Source organism: Triticum urartu, chromosome 5 (genome assembly GCF_003073215.2).
Source record: "Triticum urartu cultivar G1812 chromosome 5, Tu2.1, whole genome shotgun sequence".
NCBI lineage: Eukaryota > Viridiplantae > Streptophyta > Magnoliopsida > Poales > Poaceae > Triticum > Triticum urartu.
The window spans coordinates 488180911-488193666 of NC_053026.1; the positions used below are offsets into that span (position 1 = coordinate 488180911).

At 46.4% G+C, this 12756-nt stretch overlaps 1 protein-coding gene across 1 annotated transcript; it reads right to left on the reverse strand.

Annotated features, from left to right (window-relative positions):
- Nucleotides 1-1939: 1939 nt before the first annotated feature.
- On the reverse strand, nucleotides 1940-2974 carry LOC125556411 (transcription factor MYC4-like). Its single transcript, XM_048719151.1, has one exon. The coding sequence runs from the start codon at nucleotides 2925-2927 to the stop codon at nucleotides 2328-2330; it is 600 nt and encodes a 199-aa protein (XP_048575108.1). The 5' UTR covers nucleotides 2928-2974; the 3' UTR covers nucleotides 1940-2327.
- Nucleotides 2975-12756: the final 9782 nt, after the last annotated feature.

Here is a 12756-nt window from a genome sequence, read left to right on the forward strand (position 1 = left end):
GAGAAAAACAGAGCACTGGAGTGCTCTGCTCGCGGGCGAGGGTATATATAGGCACCTCATTGGTCCCCGTTTGTGGCAAGAACCGGGACTAAAGGGGAGCCTTTGGTCCCGGTTCAGGCCACCAACCGGGACCAATGGTGGTGGGCCAGGAGCGAGGCCCATTGGTCCCGGTTCGTCCCACCAACCGGGACCAAAAGGTCCAGACGAACCGGGACCAATGGCCCACGTGGCCCGGCCTGCCCCCTGGGCTCACGAACCGGGACCAATGCCCACATTAGTCCCGGTTCTACACTGAACCGGGACTAATGGGCTGAGCCGGCCTGGACCATAGCCCTGTTTTCTACTAGTGATCGGATCTCGTGGGACGTCATCGAGTTGAACGTGTGCAGAACTCGGAGGTGTCGTGCGTTCGGTACTTGAATCGGTCGGATCGTGAAGACGTACGACTACATCAACCACGTTGTGCTAATGCTTCCGCATTCGGTCTACGAGGGTACGTGAACACACTCTCCCCTCTTGTTGCTATGTATCACCATGATTCTGTGTGTGCGTAGGAATTTTTTTTAAATTACTATCTTTCCCCAACACTTACGACCTAACTACGCTAAAGCATGTGTCAGTTCATCATCTTTTTTATTTTTCCCACTAATTTCATAAAGCATCCCCCCGCAAAAAAAAATAATAACTACGCTAAAGCATGTGTCAGTTCATCATCTTTTTTATTTTTCCCACTAATTTCATAAAGCGGCATTCATGTTTAAGCTGCTTGAACTCCCACATGATGCTACTTATGTTCGATCCATTCAAAATGTAGATTTGAAAGCTCTTACCACTGAATTGCGGTCGGTCTCAAGCACTAACAGATTTGTCGTACAATGGCGCATGTCTCGGACTTTCTAGGTAGGCACATGCTTGTCCTTCTACATTTTGGCTGGATTACGTCCTACTATAATACGGTGTGTGTCATATTGTATCACTGCTCTCCACACACCGCTATTGGTTTGTTGCGAACTTTGCAAGTGTTTGTTCAGTTAACCCCTCCCCCCCCCCCCCACCCCCACCTTCAACGCCCACCACACACACATACACAATGCTTTGTAGAGAATTATTGAAGGGGACAGAGTAGGATTTCGACCTGCAAGGGATTTAATCCCTTGAAATTCCAACCAAACAAGCCCTGTGATTATATCAGCTCCTTGTGACGTTTTAGGTCAATAAAATACTCTCTGGAAAAATAAATCGGCTGCATAGACTTGAGGCTATTCTCAAATACACTCCAATTTTACCACCTAGTACTAGAACTACGTTTGCTAATTCAATAGTGTTGTGTTGAAATGTGGAATCTAGTCACTTCCGTGTTTTCTTACTAATTTGCCAAGATCTTCCAAATAAAAATCAAGTCTTTTGAAAATTTTTCCTTTGAATTAGAGTTCAAAATACTCCATCCATTCACTATTATAAGATGTACTAACCTTTTTCTGAATCGGACATATATGGAAGTGTTTTAGTGTATATTTGTTCACTTATTTTAGTTTGTATGTTATCTGTATTGAAATATCCAAAATATCTTATAATTTATGTGTGTGTGTGGGGAGGGGGGTGGGAGCATATAGCAAAAAGGTCTTGCAGTGACTAAAAACCCATAAAATATTTATCTTTCTTGTATCACTTAGGAGCGTGCGAGATGAAAGATTCGTTTTGCATGAGAGAAATAAGCCAGAATCCTCTTTTCAACTCTGACTCCCCCACTTTAATCGTTTGTAATAAAATCTACCTGAATCGAAGAGCTAGTCCCTAGCTTTCTACAGTAATAACAAAACCAGCGTACCATCGATGTATTTGATTATGGAGAGCCCGTTAGATTGATCTTAACCTCGTTCTCTTTAACCTAACATTCATGATTCATCTCTAGGAGCGCAAGATACACCAATACAAGTACTAATTAAGGTATCATACAGGACATGTATGCATGTATATATTACACAATAGTATAACAAACACTCTCCCTAAAAAAAGAAAAAAAATCAAGAGTTTAACAAGCACATAACACTAGTAGCACACGTGCATACATATACTCAATCCGTAAGTAGATACAAACAAACTTCTCACTGGCCACTATTGACAATGGGTATATATGGGTATTGGAATTTATTCCATGGACGACACGCAGCAAAGGCGCCAGATTTACCATGCATGGCATCCATCGTCGTATGCGGGACTTGTCTCGTGATGTACCTGCTCACGAGATAACGTAGGGGAGCTCTAGGCTCTATCGCTAGGCGCTGTTGCGTAGCCGCTGGAGCAGCGCGGAGCGGAGGGCCGGGCCGTCATCGCACTTCCAACGTCTCGTCGCCGGCTGGAAAGTGCTGGATGGAGCCGCCGCCGCCGCCGAGGGAGGCTGATCTTGTGTCCCACCTCGCGGCGGCCGCCTGCTTGCTCTCGTCCTCGAGCCGGGCCACGCCGGCGCGCAGCTCGGCGATGTATGCGGCGACGTCGGCGAGCAGGGAGGCCTTGTCCATGCGTGACACGGTGGGCACGGCGGCGCGGAGGTCGCAGAAGCGGCCGTTCAGCTTGTCGCGGCGCTGCCGCTCCGCCTCCACGTGGCTGACGGTGGGGCCCTCGGGGCGGGGCCCCGGCTTCCTCCCCCGCCGCTTCGCGGCTGGACGTGGCGTCGACTCCGTGGACGCAGGGAGGCTCGGCGCCGGCAGCTCGGAGAGATCGGAGTCCGGCGAGAGCAGGGACCCCGCGGGCCACAGGTCCCCCGCGTCCTCGCTCTTGGCCGGCACGACGACGTCTCGGAGAAGCCATTGCTCCGGGACCTCGCAGGAGGCGAACTCGATAAACTGGTGGTGTTGATGCTCGAACTGGCCGGACGGCGGAGAGACCGGGAAGAAGGAGGAGCACGGGGAGAGCAGCTCGTCGTCCATGCCCGGCAGCACGTACGTACGTGTTGCTCCTTGAACTCGCAAGTGGAGATGCGGTGCCTGTAGTTCCACTTGCACTATGGCCATGTATTTATACCGGTGGCACATTTGCGGTTGAGACCTCGCATATCGTTTATCTCACGGAAATGGTCTCTGTCGTTTTCGATTTATCGTTGCCCCGCAAAAAACATGTCCGTGTGGGCCCGGGCTTGAGATGTTGAAGGAACCAATAGATGACAATAAGGTAGGTAGCAGTTGTGTAGTCACTAATCAGTTAGTCACTAAACCTCACCACCTGACACCAAACCTCGTCACATGACGAGAAACCCTAACATCATCGGCCTAAGAAGACGACATGAATCTACGTTGGAGCTTCGTCGACTACGTTCAGACAGACGAACTCGAGGAGGATTGGACCCCGGAGGACAAACTAGAAGAAAAAACATCGCCGTCCGCTTGAGCACCGCACCTGCGAGGACTAAAAAACCTAACCTAAACTACTAACCAGAATGAAGCCACCGGAATTCCCCTCCTTCCACCGGCACCAAAGCGGCAGACAAAGGGGAGGCGAATCCACGCGCTCGCCGTTAAAGTCTTGATGGGAGAGTTTGCCCTAACCGCCTAGGGTTAGGAAGGAAACGGCCCACCGAGAGTTTTTTCTTTCCTGCGGGAAATGACCTTGACCAAGAATTTTAACATAAAACACATCATTTAAGGTTTTAAAACTACAGAAAATCATGCATGTAGAGGATGAATGCAAGTATATATGTGCAAGTTAATTTTGAAACTTAAACATAACCATTTATGAGTAGGAAAAATATCATGCATTTTGAAACTTAAACATAACCATTTTGTATCGACACAAGTTTTTTGTGACTTGCACCGTACTTCGACCAATTTGCTATTTACATGCACATACTTATATCCATGCTCGACATGATTATCGAAAAAACAAAACATTATATTTATCCATTCTCCTTCTTTTTGCGAGGATATATATCCATTCTCCACGTGAATACAGTATCATAACTATCTAAAACGTAAATGATGTGATTTTTGCTAAAAAAATCTGAGTCGAGATCATATACACCATGTTAAAACCCAGCCCTGAACTATACTCGCGTGAAGACTGCACCTGCATTTATATGCTCCCCATTATCCAAGCCAAATCATTGAAAAACCCGAGTAAATGGAAGGGTCAGCCTCGATCATATGACCTGACCTTTCTGCCAAGCCATGCATGCAGCAGCTAGCTTTTGTTTTAGACAAAAAAATGCAGCAACTAGCTAGCCTTACGTACGTGTGACCTATTGACCTTTCTCCCAAGGCATGCATGCAGGGCCTAGTTCGATCTGCCTGCTACTGACACGGGCCATGCAAGCACGTACGGCGACAGGGAAAAGGTGCCGGGCCGCCTGGGCTCCATGCATTACATTTTTTTTGTCATTTCCTATGCGAAATGGGAAATAATTTGCGGATGCTCGCAGTATGTTTGCACCACAAACAGATGGCTCATACTATGGGCCTGTTTTGAAGTCCTCCAGCTCCATGCTTCACAAACTCCATCTGCATAGTGGAGCCGAATGATTCTAGCTCGAGAAGTTTGCTTTGAGAAGCTGTGCAGAATCTTAGCGTAATAAGCATGGAGTTGAGAAGTTGGGAAATAACAGCTTCAGGGAATCCTCCAAAACGTGGAGTTGGCTGAAATTACATGGTTTGCCACCCTGAAGTGAACCAAACGTTCTGTTTAATCTCTTTCCTCCCTTCTTTCCTAGTGAAAACTGGCTCGTGGCTCTTTCCTCCTACAGAAACACATCTCTCCTTTCTTCGGCTGCATGTTGGGCCCATGGGACGATTTCCATCCAGCCCAATATGCCGCTACCAGCCCAAAGTGGCGACGGAGAAGCTGTTTTCGCTGCCGAAAGGACGTGAATCGCCGCGTGGAGTGAGAAGATGGATTGGGAAGCTGGATTTTTGGAGTTGGGAGGAGTTCAGAACAGGGCCTATGTAGATGATGATTTGAACAAGCCGAGGTCCCGAATTGCAGCGGCGCCCCCTCGTTCGTCTGCATGGATACCACCGCCGGAGGATCACTCGAAGATACATGTGGATGCAGCAATTCCGCGTGCAGGAGGGTATGGAGCTGTAGGAGCTATGTGTCGCGATTTCTCAGGAATTTTTCAGGGAGCATCTGTGGTTGTCTTCAAAAATATCGATGAACCTTAAGTTCTCTCAGCCATGGCGATTAGAGAAGCACTAGCATTGTCAGATGTTCTATACTTTCAAAGAATTCAAGTGGACTCGGATTGCAAGACGACAATGCAAGCTATCAAGAGAGGGACAACGGCATCCTAAGGAGCAAGAGAGAATTCCTTATTTGGCCTTTTCTTAAATTTTACTTCCCTTTTTGGCCCAAAATTTTCTGTTCTTCCTTTTTTGACACTCAAACTTCATTTTATTCCCTATGTGACACTTTCGTCAGTTTTGGCCACTACCGGTGTTAAGTCTGAACTAAAAAGACTGTTTTACCCCTAGTGTAGTTTGTGATCAGATTATTTACATACAAACAAATAAATGATGTGATATATTTTGTGGTGTTGAATAAACTAGATGATTCCTTGCGCGTTACTGCGGAAATTTTTATCATGGTAGAAATTAAATTCAACAAAATTATATGATTCAAATTTCAACAAATTTATGTGGTTCAAATATTCAGTAGTAGTAATAGACCTAAAAATAGTAAAAACAAGGTTTCTTTGCGAGGAAAGAAAGAAAGTTCAGTATAAGCAACAATTTCACATATTATTCTTATGTATAGCAATTAGGTTTGTAGCTAATCTTGTCTGATATGCATGCATCTCTTAGCTAGATAGCGTCCATTGGATACGTACCTAGGTTAATTAGAGGAAAAAACTAATCATGCTTGCTTGATGCATACGTGCGCATACCAGCGATGACATGCACACACGCGCTGTGCTCTCGCTGGTGAGGCTGCCGGAAGACGTCGAGCTGGAGATCCTGGCGCGCGCGCCCCGCTTTGCCGACCTCTTGCGGTGCGCCGCTGCTGGCCGAAGGGCGGCTGCCACTGCTACTCCCTCTTCGGAAGCGGCACCACGGTGCGGAAGGTTCGCGGGTTCCGAGCATCGTCGACGCGCCGGGATGGCCGTCTGCAACTTGCTCTCCGGCAGTATGTGCTAGCTAGAACGATTGGAATGCGTCCTGTTAGAAGTGCTCGTACATACTAGTACTACTAGCTAGTAAACGTTCAAGCAAAGGATCGATTAGGGATTCAGGAAGCCAGCTCTGTATTACGGTGCGTGCATCGTCCAGAGCTTGGTTCATCGTTATTATCGTCGTCAGTTCATGGTCGCACCTCGTCATCAGAAAGTGTATTGCGTGAGCGCGCCGACGTGCATGTGGGAGATATAGTGAGTGTGGTTGACTTCGTCGAACATCATCTAGGAGCAGCATCGACGCGCACGAGCACATGGCAAGCTCCAGCGACACAGGAGCGGTGCTACTGCTAGCGACATTACTGGTAGCACTCTCGATGTCCCCCATCCTCTCTTTTATCTTGGTTGAGGCCCCTTCTCTTCTCTTTGTGATGACATACCATCAGCAGGGGTAAAATTGTAATTGCACGTGCCAGTTAACACCGTTGGATGGAAAAATGGATGGAAATGTCAAATAGGGCATAAAATGAAGTTTGAGTGTCAAAAAGGGAAGAGAAATATTTTTTGGGCCAAAAAGGGAAACAAATTTTAAGAAAGGGTCAAATAAGGAATTCTCTCAAGGAGCAATTGTCCATGAAATCAAGGATCAGGCTACGTCTTTTAATTCTTGTATCTTTAGGCATGAATTTACAACCTCAAATACCGAGGCTCACAAACTAGCAGAACATGGACGCTCAGGGTTCACGGCCATGTTTGGTTAGGTCACACCAGAGACCTTTTATTCGTCCCTATAAATTGTGTGGCGGTTGAATAAAGCTTTGCGAGTTTGCCTAAAAAAGGTTGATCTTGGCTAAAAACTAATTGGGACAGTCGATTTGGCTGGACCGTTAATTTTAATCCAACGGCCGTCCAACCTTCTTCTTTCTTTAGCCCCCTCTTCGTTCGACCCCTTGATTGGTGCCGACTGAACCGCCAGCTAACGCCACCAATGGTTTGCGGCACTCCTGGACATGCCTTACTGTTACACCATGTTCTTGTTGTTGACTCTGCCACGTTGCCGCCACCTCGGCATTCCTTCTAACCCTCCCCCCACCATCACCATCCTTCTTCTCCGGTACCCATAGCTCACCCCGCTCCCCGAAAGTCAAGCCCCCCACTCGCTCTCATCGGGAACGTCGTGGTTGCGACATCCCTGTCTCCACCTCATTGAAGCCTCGAGTTCACCCGAGACAGGGATGCGGCTGACCCCGTCGGCCTTGGAGCTCCGCGCTGCCTCACCCTCATCAAGGAAATATCGCTAACGCGCTTGCCATTTTTAAGCAAGTTACTAATAGCAAACATGCATTGATGCATACATATACAGTTGCAAGTGCAACGCGGCTGGGGCACCCAGAGGGGAGGAGAAGTAGAAAGGGAAGAGGACTATGGCATTGCGGGACCAATCAAGCTGTGGTCCGTGCACGTCACCTAAGTGATTTTTTGTATGTGTAACCCCTCTGTTTCATAATATAAGACATTTTAGTTGTTTTAAAATATTGACTATATACATACTAAAATGAGTGAGCATGCATACTAAAACATGTCTAGAAACATATGAATCAAGAAAAATGTAAAAGGTCTTATATTAGGGAACCGAGGGAGTATATAAGTTGATGCACTGGTCGGCCCTCAAAAGAAGAACCGAATGCACTGAGCAGTCCAATATATAACTTCATGCTGATACACGCGGGTATGAAAAAAAATCAAGATTACATGGACAATGTTATAACTTTATGATTGACTTATATATAAGAACTCTTGGTCAACTTAGATGTTGACAGATAATAAATTATTTAGTTCAAAAGCTCAGTTTTTTCATTTTCTCGGTTTTTCATTATCCTAACTGATAGCAATGCGAGGAAGGAGAAACTAATTTCTTTTCCTTAAGAAAATGCATATCTATGTCAATGTTTTTTTAGAAACATAGTACAGACATAGATACAAGCATCCACACACTTCGCAGTTCGGAGAGACTGAGCTGGTGGATCCTCAAATTGAGGAAGTCACCACAGATGGCTCATAGTTAAGGAAAATACGATCATTGATGTCGAGCCTTGGACTATTTTTTTAGAGAAAAGACATGCATCCGACTGTATATATAAAGCCACGAGGCAGAATTCAGACAAGCACCAAATAAGACAAGAGTTCAGGCGTCCCATCTTGGGAGGCGAAGAAAAACGTCAACAGTTTACACAAATATGAGGTGCGCAGGCCAGCTACCCACTACCAACGACCAAAATGTAAACTAGCAACAACCGAAGCAAGCTTGAATCTCATAGAGGAAAGGGATGAGGCCATGGTCCGCACTTTAGAGATCAGCATGCAGCTGCATTGCATCTCGGCCAGACTCCTTAGTCAATAATGTTCACTGCTGACGAAATGAAGACAATTTGTACAAACAGTCGGCATGTTAGTACGAAAGATATGATCAAGAGTAATTTTGCTCCTATAGCAGTACAAAGAGTTCCCAGCAAAGGGAAAATATCTGGTGCTTCGGGCACTTAGATGCTACGGTGATACAGACTTTCGGGAACCGTCGGATCTCAGATCCAAGGGCTGCCAGGAGCTCACAAACTTTTTACAAAAAAGCTCCTCTAGAGTCTGCAAATTACAAATCGATCTAGCAGATTCAGCAGCTCCTTACCTGCCGTTCGATCTGAGATCCAACGGCCCAGGAGCCCGTATCACGGGAGCATGTGGGCCTCGGTAGCATGTGATACTCTCCCGCACCCAGCAAAACCAAACAGAAATAAGCAAGCACCTATTCAGGCCCGTCCGCTGATTCGCCGCGGCTTGAAGCTCAACGTTAACGAACGACGAAGGCGCGCAGTTAACACCCAGCCACCACATGATGCGACTCCAAAATATAGCTTAGCCAAATCACATGGTGAACACGTTCCACCCAAGAAACACATTCATATGCTCGGTTCGCTCGAAGTTAATGTTCTCTTTATTCCTAATTTAATGGCTGCACAGTGCAAAAAGTTTCCCGGAATATTGCATCATCAAACCATCCGTGTCACCCACCGGCTCTGAAATGCGGCCACACAGGTTAAATCGATCGAGTGCGACGTGTCGCTGAGAAAGGGACTAGGCATGGTTTGTCTTTGGCTAGTAGCAAACGATAGAGGGAGGACAAGGACAGGATGATAGTGTACTGCGTGGTTCTTGAGGAACAAGCCTTTTCGCTTTACCTTTGCCCTTTGCTGGAAGGAAAAAGTTCAAAATAAACCTTAAAGCTGTAGAGGAAAGCTAAATCAAATCCTCAACTTGTAATTCTGGAAATCAGCACACCAAACTCTATGATCCCGGTCTATTTTAACCCTTGAAGGTGTTTAGCTGCTATACCCGCTAATGTGGCAAGGATACTTGACTGGCTTTTTTTTTTGAGAAAAAGATACTTGACTGACAGCCCATCAACGCAGTTGCTTGGGCGCTCGCTCTGTTCTGTTTTTCCTTTTTTGTTTTCTATGAACCCACTTGTGTATCTTGTTTAAAAAAAACTTGTCTTGTATCAGGAGCAATAAAAAATACTAGCAGTACGTAATTTATCTGAAGGATGCACCAAGCCAACGCAGCTGAAGGATGCAATTTATCTGACATAGCACATTCCTTATAAGAACAGAGAGTATTGTTCATATATGATTTGTTTTTTTGAAAAATAACGAAACATTTCTTGGAAAAAATGTGAACAGTTTGAAATACAGAGTATTTTTTAAAAGCAAATAATTTAAGAAATTCCAAAAACATTTTTTGAACAATGTGACACAACAACATTTTGCAAACTACACATTTTACATTAACTTAATGATAATAACATTTTTTTACATTGTATAAAGTTTTTAAATTTTATTCAGGTTTCATAATTTGTACCTGTTTTTATTTTAAAATATTTATGTCCGAAATAGTGTTTGCTTTTTAAAAATTTATTGTGTTTTAATACAATCAATTTTTTGAAAAGCTATTCAGAATTTTTAGACAATGTTTGCAGTACAGAAAATTGTTCAGGTCAGCATGTCTTCAATATTTTCTGCTACAGTACCTCCTAGTTTTAAAAAAAATGTTTGCTATGGTTCCTCCTAGGTTTTTTTTCTTCTTTCAGAAAATGTTCATGTTTTGAAATGTTCAAAATTTGAAAAACAGTTCAAGATTGAAAAAACCTTATTGTTTAAAGTTTTTGCTCATGACATTGCAAAATATTTGCGCTCTATTTTTTTAACTTCTGAACAATTTTCGAAAAAACTAATTTTTTTAATTTGTGACAGAAAATCGAAAACATGAACATTTTTAAATTACTGTACATTTTCTGAAATGCACAATTTTTTTATGATTGAAAGGATGAACATTTTAAAAAAAATACACAATTTTAAAACACAAACATTTTTTCATTTTTCAAAAACGCAAGTAATGAGCCAGCCCAAATACTCGTCAGTGAGAGTAGTACCTTATCCGGCCGGGATTGTTATATTCCCGGTGCCCCAAATTGGTCTTAGGGTCCAAAATAGACCGGGATTGAGAAGTTCAGAGTGCTAATTTTCGGGATTTAAAGTTCAGGGTTTAATTTATCTTTCATCTACCAATTCAAGGTTCGTTTTGGACTTTTTCCTTTCTGGAAGTACTTGTGCCAATTGCCATGCCGTAACGAGCAAGGTGTTTGAGCGAAGCTAGCTAGCCTCCGACGTGCCGGCCCGCGCTTCCCTCATCAGGCGATCAGAGTCAAGTCGTACCATTTGGGTACTTGAGATAAGCAAAACGTGTCACGACCGGAGAAAGATGGATGACGCGCGGCACGCCAAATCTACACGTACGTACGTACGATCGATTAGATGGCAGGTGGATGGATAGATACGGAGAGGTTACGCGGATAGGCCATGGGCTTCAGTTTCCTGCAGGTTAGCTCAGCTGAGTTAACCGTGCATGCAGCAATCATCCCGGCGGTGAGATCGATGCAAGCCTCACACGATTTCCCGGCATAGCTACTTGTTTTGATTAGTCGTGCGCGGTTACGATCGGCGATGGCCGCCGTGCGAGCTTCAGCTGGCTTCCCGACGGCGCCCCGTTCCTGTTCGAAACTGCTCCAAGACTTCCTGTTTGCCCCGGAGCTATTTGAGGTTGCTCGCAAGACGCGCTCAGTGCATCAAGCATTGACCGGCGACAAATGGGTCCAGGACCTAGCGTGGCAGGGTATCCAGTGGGTTACTGTCGTCGTTCGTTCGTCTATGGGTAAATATCCGATCCATGCAGCTCCTATCAGCAGGCATCGCGGACGGCTTCCGTTGGAGGCTCACGGAGAACGGCCTCTACTCATCCGCCTCGGCGTATCGGTTGTTCTTCATTGGCTCGACAGTCTTCCCACTTCAGAAGGAAATCCGCGTGGCGTGGGCGCCGGCGAAGTGCAGCATGTTCGCCTGGCTGCTCACTCAAAGGCGGATCCTCACGGCGGATCAGCTGCTGGCTCGACAATGGCCAAACTCATATTTTTTGCCCCCTATGCTCTCGCAGCTTGAAGACGGCAATGCACTTGGCCATGGAGTGCCCGTGGGCGCGGCAACTATGGTCACTTGTGACCGACATGTTTGGCGTCCCAGAGCTCCAGCCAGAGGAGTGGGATAATTCTTCCTTCCTCATGACCTGGTTCAGCGAGCTGAGTCGTGGCCCGGCCTCGACAAAGTTGGCACGATCGGTGGCCGTGCTGACCTTGTGGTCGATCTGCAAGGAACGTAATGCTTGAATCTTCGATGACAGCGTTGAGCGTTCGACAAGGCAGGAGTTGCACCTCCTAGCGGAGGCACGCGATTGGCCGCTGGCCGGTGGCCGGCACTTATTGTCGCGAGCGTAGGTTTTCGTAGCTGGCCCTCTAGCCGCTTTGTTTTTGTTTTCGCGTTTGCTTTGGCCCTGCTTGCTAGTTGTTGCGCTAGCTCGCACCCTGTAACTGGCATTCTTTGCCCTACTTCTAATCAATTGAAATGCGCACCTCTCCTGCGTTTATTTCAAAAAAAAAAAAAAATCCAAGGGAAACACGGCTTAAGCCTTCACGTAGCAAGAGGAATGCCAGTGCAGTAACTCCTTCGATGCAGACTTCGGGATCAAATGTGCCGATGCATATGGCCACTGCAGTTCAGTCCATCGTGGTTGATCAGTTCGCGGGGGCCTCTACACCACCATCGGCCCCTCCTATTGGTCCCATGTGTGCGGCTGCTTTGCAGTCCTCGCCATCGGCAGCGTTGTCTACGTTGTATGCCTCCTCGGCTCTTGGGTGCATGGAATCCGTTGCCCATGTTGAGCACTAGGACAAGCCAGGAGGCCGTTGTGCAATGCATGCATAACGTGGACAACTCCATGCTCCATGCATGCATCCCATGTTGAGGCGGCTGTGCAACCTAAGATGGACGCGAGGGCGAGCCTGGTGGCGGATGTACTCGCGGACGCGTCACCTGGCTCTCGTGCTAGTCCACTTCCGGGTGTGCTGCGCTCAGCGTCGCTGCCGCCGAGCCCTTCGCTGGTGGCACCACATGCGTCGCATATGTTACGCTCAGCGTCGCCGCCGCCGAGCGCTTCGCCGTTGGCGTCATGTACACAGCATGCTGCTTCAACTTCGTCTACTACAGTGGTGGTCGCTG